General features: G+C 42.4%; 1 protein-coding gene across 1 annotated transcript in view; it reads right to left on the minus strand.

The window, feature by feature from the left end:
• The window catches only part of TTBK1 (tau tubulin kinase 1), an 87,783-nt gene that overhangs the window by 44,905 nt on the left and 20,410 nt on the right, over window positions 1-22,468 (minus strand). Inside the window, exons 4-6 of the mRNA XM_010182674.1 lie at window positions 19,077-19,150; window positions 15,398-15,538; window positions 14,064-14,168 (exon numbers count right to left, since the gene is read on the minus strand). Of these exons, the coding sequence (XP_010180976.1) occupies window positions 14,064-14,168; window positions 15,398-15,538; window positions 19,077-19,150 (320 nt within the window). The remainder of the gene's footprint in view (window positions 1-14,063; window positions 14,169-15,397; window positions 15,539-19,076; window positions 19,151-22,468) is intronic.

Genomic DNA, 22,468 nt, shown 5'->3' on the forward strand with positions numbered 1-22,468 from the left:
TCTTCAGTTATCAACGGTGTATGCACTAAATAAAGTGCCACATGTGCTGGTTTCAGTATGGTTGGCAATGTCTCTGAAAATCTTTTTAGATCAATACTTACTATTTCTGGCATATCTTTGCAGTCTTTAATTGGATCTATTCTGAAGTCAGCTCTAGGTGGTTCACAAATGTATTCCCCTCCTCTTTCAGAAGCAAACCATAAACCCAAACATCTTTTAACTGTGCATCTGTCGCACAGCCAGCATGGAACAGTTCACCAAGCCGGTCCTGCAGCTGAACCCAAAGGGCTCTCTCTCCAATCGCCTCTCATGTGGTACCTCAGCGAAGGGAGAGCACTGCAACTGAGCAAAACTTTGCAATTGTTTTCACAGGACGTTTAGAGCTTTGAACAAAATAGGCAGATACTAACTGTGTTAACAGCATCTTTTTCTCATAAAGGTTTCGCCTCTTTTAACCATATTTGACTGCCCTGCCAAAGACAAGGCAGTTAGACATGCCTTTTGCCTGTGTCGCTGATCACTGCAATCAAATATTATCAATGATGTGGAAATACCTTCTTTTTCATCTGAACAAACAGCTCCTGCCTGAACATTTACTGTAGCACATGCTATATACCCAACCGTTATTGATTTTTCTTCTGAATTAATCAACATTAGTTTTCCAGATGATTTCTTTGCACAATTCAGTTCTTCCAGTTAATAAATTTCATCCCAGCACTGTACTGCCCAGCAGTGGAAAAAAGCCAGGGTAAAGCATCCTTTCTGTCCAGACTGGTCCACATTTGACACAGAACTGAAATCGTAACAGTTAGGAGCTTCAGACTATGCAATCACATACAACCCAACTGATTTGAATCCCAAAAATGATAAGAAGGTAAAACAATAGCAAGCTGAAATACAATTTTAAACAATATATGATTTATTTTTTAATTTTTCCACATCAGTATTACTATCAAAAAAGTTACTCAGGGTAAAGTGTATCTCTGCATTCAGATTGTGTTTAGCACAAAGCTAAAGCAATTTATTACACAGAGCTGTCAGGGAGATGACAGAGATATGAAGTATATTGCATTGTGTTTGAAGCTTGGTTTAAAATGAGTTTTAGCTTGGGAGAATGTGCTAAATCACTACCACAGAGCAAAAATTATGCTGTGTTCCTTTCAATATATTACCAACGTACACTACCTCACAAAGACAGAATTAGGTAGCAAAATCCTGAACAAAGAGGACGCATTGTTCTGTGCAAACTGTGCTCTTTTGCACCCATCAGCTTTTCATCTTTCTCCAGTAAAAACACTCATGATCATTTGTACTTGAAGTGCCAACAGTGGCTGCTTTATGATTCACATGAAGTCTGTCTTTCCTGTATATGCTCTCTTTATTTCAGGAGTGCTTGCATTTCCTCATTAATCTGAAACCCTGCTCTTTACACCACTTTCATACATACAGATTAAATTTTTTCCTCTTGCCTCACTGGTCCCTAGATTGATATTTTGAACATCCTGGTTTCCAGCTTCCTTCCTAAAAACTTACATTTGGATATGAGTACTTTCCTCCTGCTGTTTCTTATGCCTGTGGTACTCTCATGGCGTTCCTCCCCAGCTTTCTGGAGGCCTGTGCAAATACCTCACGAGCTCCACCACTTTTGCCTTTGGCAGGCCTGCTGTTATCTAGAATCATTAACCCACCTCTCCTGGAAACTCCAGCAGTAAGAAAATGAAAAGAAAGTCAGCACAGATCGAAGAGAAGGTGGTAAGGGGAGAGAGGAAATGCCACGGATCATGGGAAGCACTTTGAGATACATCTTGGATTGAAATGACTTGTTGGAAAAGTTGTGATAAGAAGGAAAAGTGAAAGGAAGCTTTAAGTAAACTAAAAGCAAGCATCTCTGTGACTTCTAGGAATCTCCTGCTTCCATCAGTTAGGCTTATGGGGTAGATGCAGGGATATGCATCTCCATCTCTTCTGTGGAGACAAATTCTGCACCTCTCATATGCGTTTTGACTTGCTAATTTAAACAGCAGCACTTTGTAGAATCACTAATGACTGCAGCATATTTTATCTAAATGGGGAGTCAGAAATGAATAGAGGAAGCTGGAGCAAAATATATAAGATGAGAGAACTCCCCTTGCCTCTGAAACCACAGAAGTGATAAAATCACAGTCTTTGACACCACCCCAACATCTGCCAGCCCCTCAGGCAGAATAGCAAGTATTCTAGGCCTCTGCATTGCATTTAGGTATCTGTCACGATCCTGCAAAAAAAAAAACTAACATATCATGAGGGAAAAAAGAAAACCAGGTGTAATTCGGCCTTCCATATATAACAAAAGTACAAAACAAAATGAAAACCCAGAAGCATGGTGATGGCTCACTCACAACTCATAGCAGAGATGGTTACGAGCAGCGGATGGGAAGCCAACGCATCAAACACAGCCTCAAAAGAAGAGCCCAAAAGAACTGTAAAACAGAGAGAAACCCAAAGAAAAACATGATAAAAAACAACAAAATGAGAAAAAAAAATTAAACAGAAATGAATTAAAAAACAATTCAATATTCTACCCCTCCAGAAACCTGGGTCTCTTGGTTAGCTGTTGCCATCTCCCAGCATCCTTCCCAGGGCTGTTGGCCCATGCTGTATTTAGTTTCATTTAGACACAAAGCGTTGAGTGAGCCTGTGTGATTTGCAAGTACTCCGTAAAGTGGTGAGAGGGGTCCCTCTAGAGACTAACTTCCCCCTGCTCGCATATCAAACCTAATAGTACAAAAAACGAAGTTGAGAGCAGAGATGCATACAGCCTAATCACAGGTCAGTTGTATGGTTCTACCATGATCTTCCTTCCTAAAATTATCCGATACCTACACCTCCCTTCTTCCCCAGATCAAACTGATCTAATAACCAGCAGGGGGATTTGCTCTTTCTCTTCACCCAGAGTGAGTTCTAATGTTAGCGCATATAAGTTTCTCAAAATGAACAGAGATGTCCCCTTCCCCATTTGAATTGCCATGGGTTCCCACTCAAGATATTCAGCTTTTTCTGCAACCACCACCCTGCTGTCTCACCAGCAATATCCATACAATCACTAGCTTGCCAACTTTACAGGCTTCACAGCTGCCAACTTCAGGCATCTTCCCCTTTACTGATGATTGCTGCTGTGCTCCACCTAGAAATAGTGGGGTCTCTGCTGCCTGTGGTGAGACGCAGCATGGTGGTTTGAAAAAGAGCAGAATGAAAGTCAGTGCTGCTTTTAGGCCACATGAGCAGTCAATGTATCTCAAGATGTGAAGAGCACAGGATGGAAACATAAGAGCCACCCTGATAAGAGGTAAGAGCTAATATAAAATGTTCTATAACCTTGAAATTCAATTCAGTAAACTCAGGAAAGGCCTCAGCTGAGAGATATTTATTCCAAGAGAAATCAACTAATCAAAAGCAATCAACCCAATGGAGCTTCTTGTTTGAGTCTCAGTATTCTTCTTCCCTAAAAATGTTTAAGTTCTAAGAACTCCATAGATTTTGCACGAAATTTGGTTTCGAGAAAATTACTTAGTAGTCAGTCTCCTATTCTTTCCAAAGGAAAAGACTCAAAGGAGATGAGTTAAAATGCCATCTTTTATTTCTTACTTTAGGAGAATTCAAAATTTCCAATGGATTTTAACATCAGAAAAGGTAATAATTTTGTCTTTCTGAAGAGCATACGTCAGCCATCTCATCATGAGATTCCTGCGCCAGAACATGTGCTGGAGAGGAGGATGCCTCTCTCACATTAGAGATAGGGCTAAGAATGACCATTATTTTATCAAAATCTTATTCCAGCTGTCCTCCTAGTATTCAATTATAATTTGACTTTAACAAGAGAATTTTGGTCTCAGGGCTGCACTTGTTTCCTACACATATGGTCCTATAGGGGAAGAAGCAGCACAGAATATCCCCATGTGCTAAGTAAGAAAGGTAACTTTTCCTTGCACTGTAACACAAAGCAGGGGAACCACTGAAATGGAAATGTCTTGCAGAGCTTTATAGAGTGCTTGTCACATCTCATTCAGGGTTTACAGCTCATAAGGCTTTCTTGGAGTCAGATGGAGAAGATGGTCCTTTTCTATCAGAAGGAAGAAGATAAAAAGACAGCCATGGCAACCACTGAGATACAACAGAGCTAAGTTCAAATTTCTCCACCTCTTGGACACATGTGAAAACCAAACCTCCCTCTTCCACATATACCCTCACCCGTACGCCACAGGGTGCTTTGAGATGCAATTCTAAGAGCATCCATGTTGGAAAGGATCCCTTTTCCACAGAACAATTAAGTATTTATTATTAAGAGAGAAAAAGTGTACGACTGTCAGCAAATGCACTTACCTGATGAACGGGAGACTTGACCTGCAATCCAACTCAACATTCTTTTGCCCAGGGAGCGAAGCCCCTGTTCCCTCACCACCAGACAGTAACAGTTTTCTGTTCCTCTCTCTTTATCCAGTGGAAATATTAATAAGAGCTTCAAGTGGAGCTGCATCAACCAGAAGGAATGACACATTCAGATGTACTGTATCCCCCCTGCAGCTTGGCAGTAAAGGCACTCAGAAAAGGAAAATGGGATCTCAGCTCCCCGCAGTCATAAATGGGATTTCAGCCTGAGTTGTCCTTCCTTTTCCCTCACCCCTGTAGCACAGGAGCTCTAACCAGAGAGCTGGTACGTAAAATCAATCCACCAACAATCTGATGTAGATGATCTGAGGCCACCCTCACTGAACGAGGGCTTCCATTGGAGGGAAGCAGAGATACAGCTAGTTACCACAGTACACAAGAGCCTCTGCTTGCTAATAGATTTTCAAATCCATGTTTAATGTCAACGGCACTGGCTTTCTGTAGTTGCAATGTTTTAAACCAGAACATGAACTCCCTTCTCAAGTCCAAATTTCCTACTCCAACAATGAAAATACCGAGAACCTTTATGTAATTTTCACGATTATCTGTTTCATAACTAACACATTCACACAGAAACAACATTTCTGTAATATATTAAATGTGCAATATTTCTGAAGACATGGGTCCATTTTTTTTCCTTTTCCTCATCGCTGTGTGAACCAATGTGACTATGCTGTGTTTTCAGCCTTTTTGCAGATTACCTTTCTCTGACAAAGTTCAAGACAAAAATTATATCCCTTCCTAAGGTAAAATAGTATTCTGTGTACTACAGCTCTACAAATCTGTTTAGTCTAATGTTAGTCTCCTACATAACATTACAGTTTTGCATATATTTCAAGTACAAAGTAAGTATAAAAGCTACTGGGCTTCGAGGTTTGAATATCTGCGGTCTTATGATGCAGAAGTTAATATCCTTTGTGTTATTTTATAGCTCATTTTCCTGCGGAGGAAGAACTACTTGTCAGAAAACACATACCATACTCTCCTCTTCTAATACCTTGTTCACTGCAGTGAACTTTATTTTTAACACTGTGCACAGACATTTGGAAAATAAATCTTTTTTTTTTTCAATTAGCTGACACATTTCTGCAGCCTTCATCATGCTCGTCTGAACAGGCTATGTATGCACTGCCCTGCCTACAACATCTTCTTTCTGCCCACTGACTCACAGAGCCGCCCTCACACATGCACAGTATCTTCAGCAAGGCACTGCAAACTACTGCAGTGCAGTCTGAGCCACGAGGAGTCTGAGATCTAATCAATGGGCTGCAGCTGACTTAGCTAAAAAAATGCTGGCTGAGCATAACAGCCCAGTGTCAGATCCTGCAACGCAAGAGAGACTCTGGGAAAAAAAATGGCCTCTATTTTCAAAATAAAGGAAAAAGACCAAGCTGCTAAATCCTCGACCACTTTCAATTAATATCTGTGAAGCCACAGGGAACATGTTACTGAAGGCAAGGTGTCACAGAGAAAAATATAATGCTTTCTGTGCTCCACGTTAGTGACAAAACTAGCAGACCTGAACAAAGATCAGTAATGATCAAGGAGTTGCTGTCCAAAATAACTAACCTACATTAGCACAGAAGACCTTCATGACTCAGAACACCTCCACTACACATGATTGTTATTCATCATATTATCTGTATAACAATGTTTATGTCTATTTTCCCCTCCAAGTTCAAATTTTCCTCTCAGCCTTAGCTCTCTGTATCAAAGACATTTTGCTAGTTCAGCTCTCTGCTATAGAAATTAATGCAAGACAAAAATTTTGACTTGTGTGCTTTCTTTAGAAAATATTATGATACTATATAGAAAATACACAAATATATATAAAAAACCAGCTTTCCAATTAATTCCTCAGTTGCTTAGTTCTGTTGTCCTAAGATGTGCATCTGCACTGACTGCTTATACTGCTGCATGGCAAAGGTGGGTTGTACAACCCAGGACATCGCAGTGAATAAAACTGCTCATGTCTCTATCTGAATCATGGCAAAAGGTTGCATCTAGAGGAAACAATAGCTAAATCCCTAAAAAACCTTTCTGCATCCTGCAATATCAAATTTGTTATGGAAGGTCTTGGGTTTCACCCCAAAATGGACTTCTTCATGGCGGTGGGGGTGGAATCACAAATAAAAGAATAAACTTGTTTCTCAGAAGAGTACTCTCTGCATCCAAAAGCACTAGAGCTGAACTAACAGATACCCTCCATAAGCCATCTCTTCTTAAGCAGATCTCCAAGTCTTCCATGACTGGGAGACACATGGCTTGAACTACTATCCACTTCAGACCCACTTAGACGGGAACTCTTGTGCTGATAACAAAGTATATAACACATCAGCAAAACCATACAAAAAATTATGCTTCCTTGCCACTACAATAGCACAAATCGTGGGAAGATCCCATGGAGAAAAAGGTTTTGTGGAGTATGGGAGGATGCAGAACATAAGCTTGAAAAATAAGGACAGTGGCCTTGGATGAGGCAATGGGATTGCTTTAGGTATTAAATGAAGAAAAAACTATTTTCTATGTATCAGTAGTCTGCACAACAGTCAGATTTGTCCAAGACAACACTGCCCACAAGCTACTTATATTTCCCAATATTCTTCTCCAATGAGGCAAAAATGGGGTGCAAATGTTCTGCAGGAAAACCACTGATATGGAAGAGAACACCAGTTCTGTCTTTTACATTCATTTAAAAAATGTTTCTAAACAAATGTTATATTTACCCATTTTCCTGCTGCTGGGCTAGTTTGTCTGCATGCAGCCACAAAGCGAAGCCACTGCAAAAATCTCAGAGGAGAGGGGTTAAAAAGCAAAGCCCCCTAAAGCTCTTGTAATTGTAGATGGCAGAGATGGCCTATCCCCAACAACTACTGCTAGCATCTCACTGTGACCAACACAAAGAGAAAGGCTCTTGGCAAGAACAAGGCCAATAGATTCTCAGTCCACCTCAGATCAGTCTGAAGTTTTCTCTCAGGTATGCTATGAGAACTCTGAGAAGCCACCCCCATCTCATCGAGGGTCACAACAGTGATCACTGATTTGTCCTGTACTCCTTTCCTGATGACTTTTATCCTTTGAGCACCTTCTTGAAAGCCATTGAGTATCAAACCCATGTTTTCATGAACCTGTTCCATAACATAAAGGTCTTACTTATCAGCGATATCTGTCAGCTCACAGGTCACTACCATAGGTATGAAATTAGAACTGTTCTCCCCCCCCCACAAACACACACCACGAATCACTTTTTAGCTACAGGGAATTTCACCTTCCAGTTTATAGTCCCCCACTATTTTCTATAGCTGGCTCTTCCCTTTACCACAGGACACTCTGTCCCATTGCTGCTATTTAGACCAGTCTCTAACCTGCGTGTGTGTGCTTCCCAACGCATGCTGACTACCTGTGCCAGCAAGTGATGCCTCATGAATAAATGTATGTCTTTATTGGTTTGGATTTATTGCCTCTTTCACTGAATATCTGTTCCTGTGTAACTAAAGAGAACAGAAGTGCTCTCATTCACTTCTCAAGACTTCATAGTATTTTACAGGCTTTTATAAAATTCCTTTTATTCATTTTCTTGCTCAGGTTATAACCACAATTTTTTCAATCCCTCTTCACATGAGTTTGTCATTGCTGTCTTCAGAATACTGTTTAAATCTGTCATACCTTCTTTGAAACTGGATGGGTGGTACCTCATACACCATCAACTGTTATCTCATCTGGATGTGTATAAAGGCACTAAAAGAGGTTTTGTAGCTTTCATCACCCTATTCCATATGGACCATAACAACTGCATCACTGGCTCAGTGCATCTCATCTGGTAACATGCCTCCAGTCCCAAAGAAGGTGCTTCTGGACATCCTACAGGTAGGGTAGGTGTAGTTGGAGAGATGCAGCCCCCTTCTGTTTAATCTGGGATGTGCAATACTCATTTTTAAAAGGTACAGTGTTGGCTCAGACCCTCCGCACCAGAATGAATACTTGAAATTCCCCTAAAGAACAAAATCAGTAGAAATGTGGCTGGCTGGGATGTAATTAGGAAAAGTCTACACAGCTTTTCTAAGGGAAGGTAGTGTAACACCAACAGTGTTCTCTGCAGCATTTGTGCATATAGACTAGGGCCACCTAGTCCATATAATACATCTGAATTTTCAAAAACATCAGTCTCTGAGAAAGTCCACACTTCAAGAAATTATACTGCAAAAGAGAGAATCACAGAATCACCGGATGGCAGGGGTTGGAAGGGACCTCTGAAGGTCATCCAGTCCAACCCCCCAGCTAGAGCAGGATCACCTGGAGAAGATCACATAGGAACACATCCAGGTGGGTTTTGAATGTCTCCAGAGAAGGAGACTCCACAACCTCTCTGGGCAGCCTGTGCCAGTGCTATGTTACCCTCACAGTAAAGAAGTATTTCCTTATGTTTAAGTTGAACCTCCCGTGTTCCAGTTTGTGACTATTGCTCCTTCTCCTCTCATGGGGCACAACCGAGGAAAGTCTGGTCCCATCCTGCTGACCCCTGCCCTTTAGATATTTACAAGCATTAATGAGATCCCCCCTCAGTCTCCTTCAGGCTAAACAGACCCAGCTCTCTCAGCCTTTCCTCATAGGGGAGATGCTCCAGTCCCCTCACCATCTCAGTGGCTCTACACTGAACTCTCTCCAGTAGTTCCCTGTCCTTCTTGAACTGAGGAGCCCAGAACTGGACACAGTACTCCAGATGTGGCCCCACCAGGGCATAGTAGAGAGGGTGGATAAGCTCCGTAGACCTACTGGTCACACTCTTCTTAATGGACCCCAGGATGCCATTGGCCTTCTTGGCCACAAGGGCACATTGCTGGCACATGGTCATCCTGCTGTCCAACAGGACTCCTAGGTCCTTTTCCCCTGAGCTGCTCTCCAGCAGGTCAGCCCCCATCCTGTACTGGTACATGGGGTTGTTCTTCCCCAGATGCAGTACCCTACACTTGCCCTTGTTGAATTTCATTAAGTTTCTCCCCGCCTAACTTTCCAGACTAAGTTTCTCTCTTATTTGAGTGGTGGCAATTCCAGCTGTCCATTAAAGAGGCAACAAACTCTTAAACACCTTCACACAACAAGAACTTTATGATGCAACCTGGTCAAAGTTGTGCTTTCAGTTTCTCCTCTCCTGTTATGTTATTTGTCATATCATGAGACAAGAAAGTTTCAAGATCAGCCAAATTCAGAACTTGATTTCCTTTAGATCAAAGTTTAACTGTGAGACCCTTGATGTTTAGCAAAAACTTTGCCATGAAAAGCATGAAAATTTTAATTTTTTTCTTCTCTTTATGGTATTTATAAGTAGCACAGTGCACAGACAACTAACTGAGTTGTAGTGGTTATGACAGCAATTAGCAAAACAAAGGTGCAAAGGGCCCAGAAACTTTGCACAGGACAGTGTGGGCCTGACTGAGGTCGCAGTGATGGTGGTGATAGGCTACAGAGCCTGATCCCCAGCATGGGCTGATGCAACTGTCTTTAGCACACTGGAGACCTCAACCCAGAAAAAGCTCCAAAGGGAGCATGTGGCTGTCGACATTGAGCTGTAGAGAGTACCTCGTGTCTCTGCAGTGGCCTCATTTCTAAGAGAAGTACTGTGGCTGGGGTGTGGGGTTGCCAGGTGAAGGAGCTGTGGTGAGGTGGGAAAGGTCAGTGAGCAGACTGTGTAGCATCAGGGAGGGTGAACAAGAGATGGTTCACAAAGGTGAACAGAATCTTCACAGAGCCTCTGAAAGTGAAGATTATGAACCCTGCAATGCAAAGAAAAAGGGACAACTAGAAGTTGCTCAAAGGAGCAACAGAAGGAGACCCTCAAGAGGAGGGATGCTAGCAGCAGGGAGGCTCCTGCTTCATATGCAGACCTGCAGTTGCCAAATAGGTTTACTAATTTGGGAACTGGTGAGGAGGAACAAGAGTGATGGTCATTGAAGACTCCTTCCTGCAGGAAATAGAAGCCCTATCTACTGGCCTGGCTTGATGTCTCAAGAGCTTTGTGGTTTCTTTCTGGGGGCCTGGATATGGCCCCCTGGATGAAAAGGATGAAGTGTCAAGGTTTGTGTGGCCCTCTGACTATTAACCCTTGCTGCTCATTCATAGGAGCACCAAAAGCACCTGTTTTTCAACAGGTGACCTTGAGTATGCTAAGAGTGACTACAGATCAGGGGGCATGGGAGCCCAGGTGCTGTCCTCCTAAATCCTGCCAGTGAGTGGGAAAGACTTAGGTCTTGCATCCTGTAAGTCAACACCTAGCTATCAAAGACAGCTATTAAAGACTGAGGCAAAGAAAGCATTAAGTACCTCAGCCTTTTCGTCTTCCTTTGTCACTATGTTTCCCCTCGCTGCATCCAATAAGGAATGTTCACAAACAATAGGTCCAACGGGGCATCTTCCCTAGTTGACCCACTCACCAGTTGTGTCTCAGAGTTACCCTCCACACACTCCAGGAGCCTTCTAGATGGTTTCCTGTTTGCTGCATTGTATTTCCAGACAACATCTGGCAAGTTGATGTCCACCATGAAAAGAAGAGCTAGCGATTGTGATACTTCTCCCAGCTGCTTACAGAGTATTTCGCCTGCCTCTTCATCCTGGTTGGGTGGTCTATAACAGACTGCCACCATGATATCTGCCTTGTTGGCCTTCTTCCCGACCCTTACTCAAAACCACTCAACCCTGTCGTCACCATCGTTAGGCTCTAGACAATTACAACTTTGTGTGAGTCATCCCATTGTGTTTCCGTGGTGGCAACTATATCAGTTTTCCAGCTGCACAATGACTTCCAACTCCTGTTTGCTGCCCATGCTGTGTGCATTGGTGTAGATGCACTTCAGTTGGGCTATTGATCCTGCCACATTTTGAGGCTGGAGAGCCCTAATTTCTACATGACTGTTATCAGTTGCTTCCATGGTTTATAATGCATCAACAAACCTTGTGTCTTTGCTGTCACTTGGCTCTCCATCCTCTACCTGCACTAAGATGGCAGACCTTGCTAGCACGCTCTCCCTCATACTTTGGAGTGCTGCCCCAGGCTTTTCTCTAGTGAGCCTGGTTTTATTCCTTTCCCTCTTCAAATCTAGTTTAAAGCTGTTTCAATGAGTTCTGCTAACTCCTGTGCAAAGATCCTTTTCTCTCTTTAAGACAGATGAACTCATCTGTTGCTAGCAGGCCTGGTGTCATGGAAAGTGACCCACAGTCGAAAAACCCAAAATTCTGCTGGTGACTCCAGGCTTGGAGCCAGGTATTGATCTGCTGGCTCTTCTTGTTTCTTCCCTCTTCATTCCCTGCAACTGGAAGGATAGAAGAGAACACTACTTGTGTTCCTGATCCCTTAACCAGTTGTCCCAAGGCCCTGAAGTCTCTCTTGATTGCCCTTGGACTTCCTGTTGCAACTTCATTGCTGCCTAACTGAAAAATAAATAAAATATATTAAACTGAGTACTGTACCACGGTAAGAAGCTTTCTCTTCTTTAATCCTGGTCCCAGGGAGGCAGAAGACTTTCCTAAGAAGTGGGTCCAGCCTGCATATTGAGCCTTCTGTTCCCTTCAGAAGGGAGTCTCCTATGACAATGACCTGTCTTTTTTACTTTATGGAAGCAGTTTTGATGCAGAGCGTAGGCAGACTTAACTGCAGTGACACCTCCAAGCGAGATGAACCATTGTTCTCACTATTGTTTGGTTCCACTTCCTCATACATATTATGCAAGGACACCTGGGAGGTGGAGTAGTCACAGAGGAGAGGAACCTGCTGCACCAGGCAGGAATTTGTCATCATAGTCCCCTTAAGTTGGTCTGTTCAGCCAGGTGGAAAGAGGATAGGGAATCCTCCATATCAAGTGTCAGGTATGTTAGGTATATGAGACTTTACCCTGTATGATCCTCGCACATCCCAAAAAACTGAGACTTGTTACCACTTTCAGCAGAGCATATTCCCACCCCTTTGGGGATCCCCATGTCTTTTATTTCAGGAAAAGATTATGTGTCATTAGTCCCTCTGTGAGAACCATATATGGCAACCAAGCAACAACCACCAGGATGATCAGAATTAAGGCTGACCTTCTCAGTCTCGTGTCCTAACAAGTTCCACCTCATCCACACCATCCCAAGGAGGAGACAGCTTGTGAGAAACAGCTGAAGAACCTTTTGCTTTGAAAAATGTCAAGGCCGATTGTAGTTCTGTTTGCAAAAACAGGGCCTGGTAATGTTTTCTAAGGATGAATAAAAATAGAAATGAAGTAACTTTTAATTAGTGGGAGAAAGGAAGAAAAGAGAAGATCCAAAAGAAGAGACCTCTGGAAAAAATAGTTTATTTAATTGTAAAGAAAGAACAGAGTTCAAACAATGGGACTTGAAATACAGACAAAAACCATAGTTGCTTCACTTAAGCAATGAAGAAATTTTGCAGAAAACCAAATGCCAGTTTCAATCCATAATGGGCTTGAATTCTGACTGCAGAAAGAGGAAAAGAGTGGGGCTGCATTTTGAAAAGGGCAATATGGAGAAGGGTTATCCCCAAACTAAACAGCATTGACAAGGAAGACCAGTAGTACATCATGTGTGTCTTTTTAAGAATAAGGCGCAGATACAACCTTTGGAGCTACTCCCATCTACAGTTATAAAGAAAAGGCTTGCAATGTCTAACTGAAAAGACCTGTAAAAAAAGTGGAAAAAACAGAAGAAAAATTTCCAAGCTGTGTTCATCTGCTAAAGACACGAAATCTGCTCACTAGTATTTGCTTTCTTCCCACTCCTCAACCATATCCTGCACTACAGAGCCTTTGAATTTAGCTCTCACATTGTCAACATTTTCCAGAACAACAATTACCTTGCAGATGTAAAAAGATGTGCAGACCAAAAGGTGTGAGCCTGGGATGATAAATAGAGAGATTGCCTGAGCCCTCCCTGTTTGCACAGAGTTCCGAAATAAATCTAGGAATGCTCTGACTAATACCTAGAGCACCTGGAGCATCCTTCTGTGTGACCCCAGATAACCCAGTGCTGGTAAAAGGACTGAAGATAACATGCATCAGGCGGTGCAAGTTATACCCCCCTGCCCTTAGCTCCCCTTCAAGCAGGCAAGCTGAAATACTCCTGCTAAGAAGGGAGGCACAGGGGGTATATACACAAAGGCAAAGCCAGGTAAGGGTGAGAAGAGCATTACAGGTTGCAATTCACAGTAAGCTCAGCCTCACATATCTGCCTCTAACTTCTAGCATTTTTTTCATAAAAGGCTTTAAGAATGCAATGAGCCGGTTCCCCAGACCACAGAGAATGGAACTAGACCTGTCCTCTGGGACTACACGAGCTACATGGCCAGCATTGACCTCACCCTCTTTTCTTGGCCTTGATATACTTAGTAAGTATTCCAAGCCTGTGGAAAACATAATTATCCTAAAGGAAAAAAAAAACCCAAAGAAAAAAAAGCCACACACCTTGTGACAAAAGCAAGCATCCCTCCTTAGATTCCCAACTCAGTTGAAGTCAACTGCTGCTTCTCACCTTGCAGAAAATGCAGTTCAATATAATGACCAAGCATAACAACCACAAAACAAGCAAAACCACAAAACCTTTCCATGCCTACACAGTTGCAGAAGGGGAAAAAAAATTACTTAAAATTTACTTACTGGCCGGACTTCACCAGTAGTGTTGGTATACTGACGGGCCAGACCAAAGTCTAACATGTAGCACTTCCTGTATGTTGAAGGTAAGCGGCCCATGGCGAAATTGGACTAGACAAAGAAAGAAAGAAAGAAAGAATTTCATACCAGCAACTTGGGTAAGAGTTAACAAAACTTTGTCATGTAGTCCCACATGCTTCTGGTAGAAACATAAGTCAAATAGAATAATTTTAAGATGCATCTTAAACATCACTGCCATGTTAAGAAGTTCACTCTGCAGATAAGTGCCTGTGGAGTCTCAAAATAACTAAAATGCACATTAGCTTAGCTAAATTTCAGCTGCTATGAGAAAGAGCTACAGTCAACACCACTAGCTCTGCAGGGAAAGCTCCATCATTGCATAACAGGCTGGAGTTATTATAGACAAATGCTCCTGTCTGTGATTCAGCTGCTACCATGCATTATTCTGCCCCAGCTCCCATAATCTCCATTCACTGTATTGCATTACCTAAATTTATCTGAACATTCAGACATCTATAGAATACTGGGTTTCATTCTTAGTAAATAAACTGACAACAAACAAATGGAGCAGCTCTTTTTTAATCCCCTTCTTAAGTTATATCCTTTTCCATAATGGATGGCTGCAAAAGGATTTGTGGCCAGACACATTAGTGACTGATTTTCAGCTGAATTTGATCAGCCAAAACCAGCTGATTTTAAAAGTAGCAGATGACTTTGCTGGAAGAAAGATGGTCTCAGGGATGGTGTAGCAATGAGTGCTCAGGTCAAGTAGTGAAGAGCTGCAGGAAAAAGACTGGCTTCTACAGGGAGACTTGGAATTATTGTGCCTCACCTAGGCAGATGACCAACACCTTGACTGTGTTTCCAATATGGGAAACTGTGCTCCAATTTTTCTTGTCAATTGCTCAGAAAAGATTAGGAGGATTATTTAGCTACGTCAAATACATGAAATACAATTTATTCAAGTGATGGGTCATAGAGCAAGACATCCTTTCTGAACCCCTTTTATAGTATTAATTGGTTGGACTCCAAATGACTTTTCAAAATTAGATTGCTTCATCGTCTGATCTTGACTTGTACGAGTATCATTGACAGCTACTAACCCACCATGGAGCATCCTCTGCCAATAGAAATTAGTTCGCTATGCACTTGGAGGAATGACAATACTGTATTATTATTCTGTACTTATAGAAAATAGCCAATGTGTCAGACGGTGGATGTGTGCAAGGAGGTCTAAATGCCTCCACTGAGATCTGCCCATAGACTTATGCAGAACAGATAGACATGTAACCAAGAGGAAAATTTCCAAAACAACATACAGGCTTGATGTCACGATGTAGGAATCCCACAGAGTGAATGGCTTCTATTGATTCCAGAATCTGTTTCCCTAATCGCAGCGTTGTGCTCAGTGTGAAAGTCCCTCGAGGCTGACTCCTTCTGAGATCTGCAAGATTTCGGCCCTGAAACAATCAATAAAACACTTAAACCACCACACTGAAGTATAGCATTTCACAACTGCAGTTTCTAACACTCATCCCCAAAAAAGCAGAGATGCTAATCAAACAGGTGCTCGTCTTATGTCTACTTTATTTCCTGTATGTGATCTTCCAATGCTTCATTTTAACTTTTAAGTGACGTATTGGCTGATAAGAAGATACCAGACCATTATCTTGGGAAGCCAGCTGATGTACTATCTGGGAAAAAGGCACAGCTTGGACAGCGGTGCCTCAGACTGTATGAGTTCAGCCTCTCCTTACTGTTAAACTCAGACTATATAGAAGCTGCTTTACGAACAACCTTTGACTGTTCTCTGAGCCATCTAAAGATTAAAGCAGCACAAATACGATAAGCAGGTCATGAAGCCGCTAGCTATTACAGCTCACAGAAGCAATTTCATCAGAAACTCCCCAGCACACAACAGCTTGTCTGGCTCAAGCTCAAGTCAGCATTGTTGTGGCAACACCAAGATGGGGAAAGTTGTCTATCAAGAGAATCATAGCTAAAATCAGGAGAGGAGGATTTTTCCACTGACTTAAAAAATATTTATTAAAAAAATGGTAATTTACCTCCAGTTAATTAAATTTCTGGGGAAAAAAGTCTACCAGCTGTGCATGAAAATAAAGAGAATTTGGGGGGGTGGGGGAAGAGGACAGACCAAACACCAGAAGAATCACAATGTTCCTTGTTCTCTGTCATCTCAGTTTTGTCTTTAGATTTGTAAAGAGAAAGAAGATGTTAAAATGAGTATGTTCTGTGGCAGAGTACCTCTCTAATCCACAAAAATAATGCATTTATCAACTGATCAAGGAATAAGAGTCCACTGTTTCAGAGAACATGCATCAGGAACAGAAGTGAAAGGGACGTGCTGATTATCACTGTACTATAGAATCTGTTGATTCTGCTTCTGCAAAGACATACATGCTTATAACACAAGTCCAGATGTATTCAAACAAAATTCACAACAGAAGGCATATAAAAGACTCCAAACATTTGATGAGAAAACACAGATTGCTCTCCAAACCAGTGAAATGCCATCTATTCACCCACCCATTTCCAGTTCTCAAGTTATTTACAGACATTAAGGGGTCAGAGGCAACTTGGTCTTTAAGCATATGACTCATCTCCCAAATTGGTTTGACCCCTGTTTCACTTCAGGGCTCTGGTCCCTTGAACAACCACACTTGATACAGGTCAGATAATACATATACAGCCAAGCCACAGCAACCAGCCCAGGTTTGCTCCTCAGCATGAACAAAGTAAGACTAAACAACCTCTCTAGTTTATCCTATCATTTTTAATTTCTGTGACAGTTTACTAAGGGCAGCACAGATTTGTCATTTCTAACCTGAAAGATCTGAGTTACTGAATTGACAGCAGATCTTTCTTTCCACTATAAAGTGGTTTCTTGGACACCAACTCTCTTATCCAATGGTAACAGGGAAAGGCAGATGTTTTTCAGAGCCACACACTGAAATGTGCCATAATTTTCCTCAGCTGGTTTGTAAGACAGTCTCAGACACCTGCTCTCCAGAAACAACCCAAGGCATGTGAATATCGAATGCTGGCCCCAGGAAAAGACAGAAAATGAGCATTATTTTCCAAATAAGCATCAGGCCATCAGGCTGGCTAAGAAACAGCAGATGCAATGAGTTGCAATGCTTTGAGTGGAAGCCTCAGTTCCAGTGAGTGAAGAGAAAGGGAGAATTGCAGTATACAACAGAGGAACACATGATAAACTGTCTCAGCAGACCTTGAAGATGAAGGAGAATTTTAGCCTGAAGAGTGCTGGTACAAAACTAGCTAATGTTTTAAGTACCAAAGCCTTTAATTGCAAATAATGAAATTATTTTCAGCTCTGCCTACTCTATGAGCTCAGCTACATAGTCAAGAACAGGCTAGAAAGTAAGAGATTTTGTGCAGATAAGTTTTTTTCCAAGGTATAGCCACCTTCATCAGGCTTGTTAAGGACATGACGGGGGCATTAGAAGCCTTGCTGTTCCAAGAGCTCCAGATGAGTCCTTTCAACAGTCATATTCACACTCACACTGCAGTAGCAGCAATAGCCAGGGCTGGTTGGAGAGCAAAAGGTTTTTCTTATCTGTAACAGCAGTTGGGATGCCAATGGTGTATAAAAGGCAAACACAAGCACCAGGAATTTACTGATTTTATACCTTGCAAAGTAGAACTACACTTCAAAAGAATCTGAAGTTTATTTTAAAGAAGTGCTGGGGTCTGCTGGTGTCTACTTCATTCACCATTCACTAATTAAAAATAACATTCCAGTTTATGCAGCAGCTTACTTTTCATTACTTAGTGTTTCATTACATTAGTGTTTCAACCTTCTCACTTTCCTTCAGCATGTTCTATGATCCAAATTATACATAAAGAAACATGACAAGGGCTGTAAGCGCTTCAGGGGAAGGGGAAGCTTGCATTATGTATAATTGTATAATTGTATAATTATGCAGCGCATCGCACAGCAAAGCCCTAATCATATAAGCTGCAAGAGAGATAGGACAAGTTCCCTGTCAGCTCTTATGTCAGGTGCTGAAACAGGCCAGTTTCCAAAGCAACTGTGCCAGAAAGAAGCACTTTCAGTTTGAACGTATTCCCCTCGAGCCAGGGACAATCTCCCTCTCCTTAAGAGCCTTTCTTCCATGTGCTTTTGACTCAACCATCTCTTCCCACTTGTTTCCCTCCAGCTCTTTCTCCTATGCTGTAAAAGAAAGCTGCTTTCATGAAAAAGAAAGCTCTTTTCATGACAGTACCACCATATTTGGGCTCTGAAGACCTAACTATATATGTTTTCTTGGTTAAGTTTCATGCAGAATCTTGCAGCTCCTAATGCTCTTGTGTCTTGTGCACACACCCATGTAAGACTTCAGTTGGCTAACTCATGAGGAGCTGGCTGTCTAGCACTACAGTTACCACGTGCTAGTGACCCAAGTATATAGATATATTGAGTTAATATCAGCAGTCTTCAAACAGGAGAAAACACTTTCACAGCAGAAGCCAAGCTACTGCTGAGCTTGGTGCAGACCAGGGAGCCAGAGATCACTCCATTTCGTAGAGAAGGCTGTGCTGCTGGTGACACCACTGGCTCCCACTGCTCTCTGAGCTCTGATACAACACAAGTATTTTGAATGTTGCACCACAGAGCTCGGCAGGAGATATTTCAAACAGCTGCCATTGCTGCACGATACTGTGGGTAGCTCCTGTGAGCACTCTGAATTGAGTGCTTTCCCCAGAAAACTGACAGAAAAACATCTTAAACAGAAAAGCAGAGCTATGAAATATCTTAGCACATCTTGAAAACTGGAGCTATCCCAAGGGATAGCACAGCAACACCAACCCTTCTCACTGTCTCCCATTCCACCTACTTTCTGTGTACAACAAAGTCTCTACACCAGTGTTTTGCCTTATTCTCCCTTACTGTAAATCCTTCCTTATGATGTCCTTTCTGTGGGACAGGGGGGAAAGGGGAAGCACAGAACTCACCTGAAGCTGCATGACCACATAATTAAATTTTTCATTCCTTCCACAGCCAATAAATCTGCAAACATGATCCTTCCCTGAAAAGAAACAGAAACACAGAGAATGGAACACAAGATAACAACCCTGTGGTCATGATTTTTAGAAAAATGGTTTCTGATCAAGGGCCATTGTAAGCGGCATCAGGCAGGGAGTTTTGCAGAACAGACTGATTTTGATTCTTCTTTCCAGTCTCATAGCTCAGGAAAGTACTGACATTCAACAAGTAAACTGCCTGTGAAACAGCCACGAGTAGACATCAGTGTCAGCAATCATCAAATCCTCAAATTGATACAGGGGAAGAGTGAGTGTGACAAACTGCACTGTGTGCTTGCAACACTACCACAGCCATCACCAGCCCTTAACTAAATCATGGGTAGCACACATACCCACATGGTTTCACAGGTTTACTGGCAGCTTGCTTATGCTCATTACACCAACCACTCGCCTATTAGGACTGCTTACCCTGTAACAGCTAAACTAATGCTACTTCAACATGGGCAAACCCTGATTTTAATTGTCAGAAATATGTGGAAAAGAAAGATGCTTATGGAAAAACTCCATTGATACATTAAAGCAATTTCATAACAAAAGAAGGAAATAAACCCAGGCAATTTCACGTTGAGTTCTGGCATGGTGTTAGAAGTACAAACTACAACTATTCAAAACCAAAACCAACCAGTCACCTCACTACACCCAGCTAGTCCTCGAGATTCATTCTTTGTGGTACGAAAGTGCTGCTGCAACATCTGCGTTTCAACACATGGCACTGGGCAGGGCCCATCTTAAAACAAACAAAAACCGCAGAGGGAGCAGAGGCTGTGGTTTCAGATCCTGACCTGTAATGGCCTGCGATGGTGTGCTCTCTGTACTAGCAAAAGCGGAAGCATGATGCATGTGTTTCTCTAATAGCAGATTACTGATAACAGGGTAAAGGCAGATGCACACCACAGTGGTGAACTTTTGGTTCCTGGTGGGGGTTCTAAGCAGGGAAGAGGGTGAATATCATTGCATAGCTTTGCCCTGTATTTCTTCGTAGCACCTGAGTAATGGTAATTTAAATTAGTTTTTAAACCAAAGCTTATTGTTGCATACTTTCCAGTTTTAAAATTAAAAAAAGATGGAAGAACATAAACATACACAGTAATCAGTAACTGCACTGCCTGTAACACCCTCAGGACCCTGCTGTTGCTCTCATTGTGTGCACCATAGGCCTAGGACATCAAAAACTGTTGGGGACAGCAAGATGTGACAGAACAGGGACCTGGAGGGCAGCAGGAGGCAAAGCAGTAGCTTTCTCACTGCAGAACAAGAACTTTGGCGAGAGCAATACATACAGCTGTGGAATATTGAGCTCTATCCCAGGGCTGTTGGTAAGCACCAACAAGCCTGCTCTCCAGGGTCCAGCAGCATCCCGCAGCAGAACATCCACAATTTCTCGCCTGCCACAAGGAGGTAACAGAGCTGCTGGCAACCAGAACTGGAGGAACAGAGGCCTTGGCTACCCCTTACTCTCTTTGGAAGAACAGGCTTAGAACAGACAAACCAACCAACCAACCAACCTTGATTAGATAAGCTGGAAGGTTACATGGCTGCAAATCCGTCATGTCTCTGACACAGACTTAAGGACACTGTCCAGTCTCAGGACTGAGCATGCACAACCATGCTGAAACCACTAAGGAATGTCACAAGCCACCATATTTCAGGAAAAGATATTCAGAACTCAGGAAAGTACCCTTTTCAGCACACATCAGGGTGGCCTGCACACTCTTCCTTGTTCTTTTTCCTCATATACCAAGCCCATGTCTTGTGTATGTCTATGAGTACTGGGTGCCCCTGGTTTTCTACTATCTGCAAATTCATTGCAAATTCAGAGTTGATTTTGAGATAGAGGCTTTTGGTTTTCTGAGGGAACTCCTTGAGACACTGTCTGATTGTAACACATGTCCTGGCCTGGGCATTACCAAGGAGGGACAGCCAGCAAGCCTCAACTGTCCTACACATCCTCCTGCCATGGGTCCCAACATGGACGGCTATGCTGCCTGCGATGTGAAGGCAGCCTCAAAGCCAGATTGGTGGCTACAAAGTCAACATACCTGGTTAACCTCAGCAAGAATCAGTTATCTTTCTTCAGGAGCTTATGATACATAGGCGCTTCAGCAAGCCAGCAATCCACACGGGTCTTGGATGGGATGGACAGGCCAGTGCAGGTCCACACTCATCCCAGACCCAGGTCTTCTGAGTCCATACAGATTCACACAGACCAGCCTGGCTTATTTACAGACACACTTCAAGTCCTGCTTGGCCTTGTTTTGCCTTTCAGAGCACAAGAGATGGATATTGAGGCAACAGCCAAAACAGTGACTGTTTCTACTGGCAGTGAGAGCTACTGTGTGGCAAGAAGGGAAATTACTCAAATTTTCACTTGCTTTTATTGTTTTAAATAATTGCAAAACACCAATAGGCAAGACATCATGTGCTTTTTATGGCTGTAAAACTATAGACAAGAACATTAAAAACCAATTGACTGACAGGAAGAACCTGGCCACCTACATCAATCATTTCAGTGAAACAGGAGTTGCAGTGTCCAATACATTTGACTGTCACTTAAGACACAACCCTGCTAATTTGGTGCTACCTCTTCTGATTTGGAGTATATTCCTGAGAACTTTTCTTTTTTTTAAATCAGTTTCCTCCATAACATTATTCTTTTCTGGATAACAGTCTTACAGAAAGAAAAAACATTTACATTTTTAATTTATTACCTTTGAGAATGTTATGCACATTTAGGCTGACAACATGTTTCTGCTTACCATAATTCTTGAAAATGATAAACCGACTGACAGTTCCTGATGACGCACATCCCCAAACTGACTTGATTTTATACTGAATCCTCCTTCCCAGCCCCAAAATGGGCTCCCACCTGATCTGTTGGTCCTGAGAATTTAGGCTCTCCCTGGAACAGCTCTGCTATGCACTTGTTCTACAACGCAAGCAATGCCAGGAGAAGAAGAAGAAATGGGAGGAGGGAAGACTGTGTCAATTCTTGCATGAAACAAAAGGAATATAACAGAGTGCAGAGAAAGCAGTCCACGTTTAGAGGCGGTGTAGGTCATACAGATGGGATAAATGCTTGCAACATCAACCCCTCTGGGTTTCTGAGGCTTTTACTCATTTTTTCAACTCAAGGAGGCACCAGGTTACAACTGTTGGCCCTCTCAAAGGAGCTGATGCCATGCTGAAGTAGCAGATGGAGGCTGACAGTCAGGCATGACTTGGTTTCCTGCAGATGAGTCCCGAGGCTGATGAGAATTATGAAACCCACAGGAACAACCATGTTCATAACCTCCTGTGCAGCC

Source organism: Mesitornis unicolor, unplaced genomic scaffold (genome assembly GCF_000695765.1).
Source record: "Mesitornis unicolor isolate BGI_N332 unplaced genomic scaffold, ASM69576v1 scaffold2054, whole genome shotgun sequence".
In the NCBI taxonomy this organism is placed as follows: Eukaryota; Metazoa; Chordata; class Aves; order Mesitornithiformes; family Mesitornithidae; genus Mesitornis; species Mesitornis unicolor.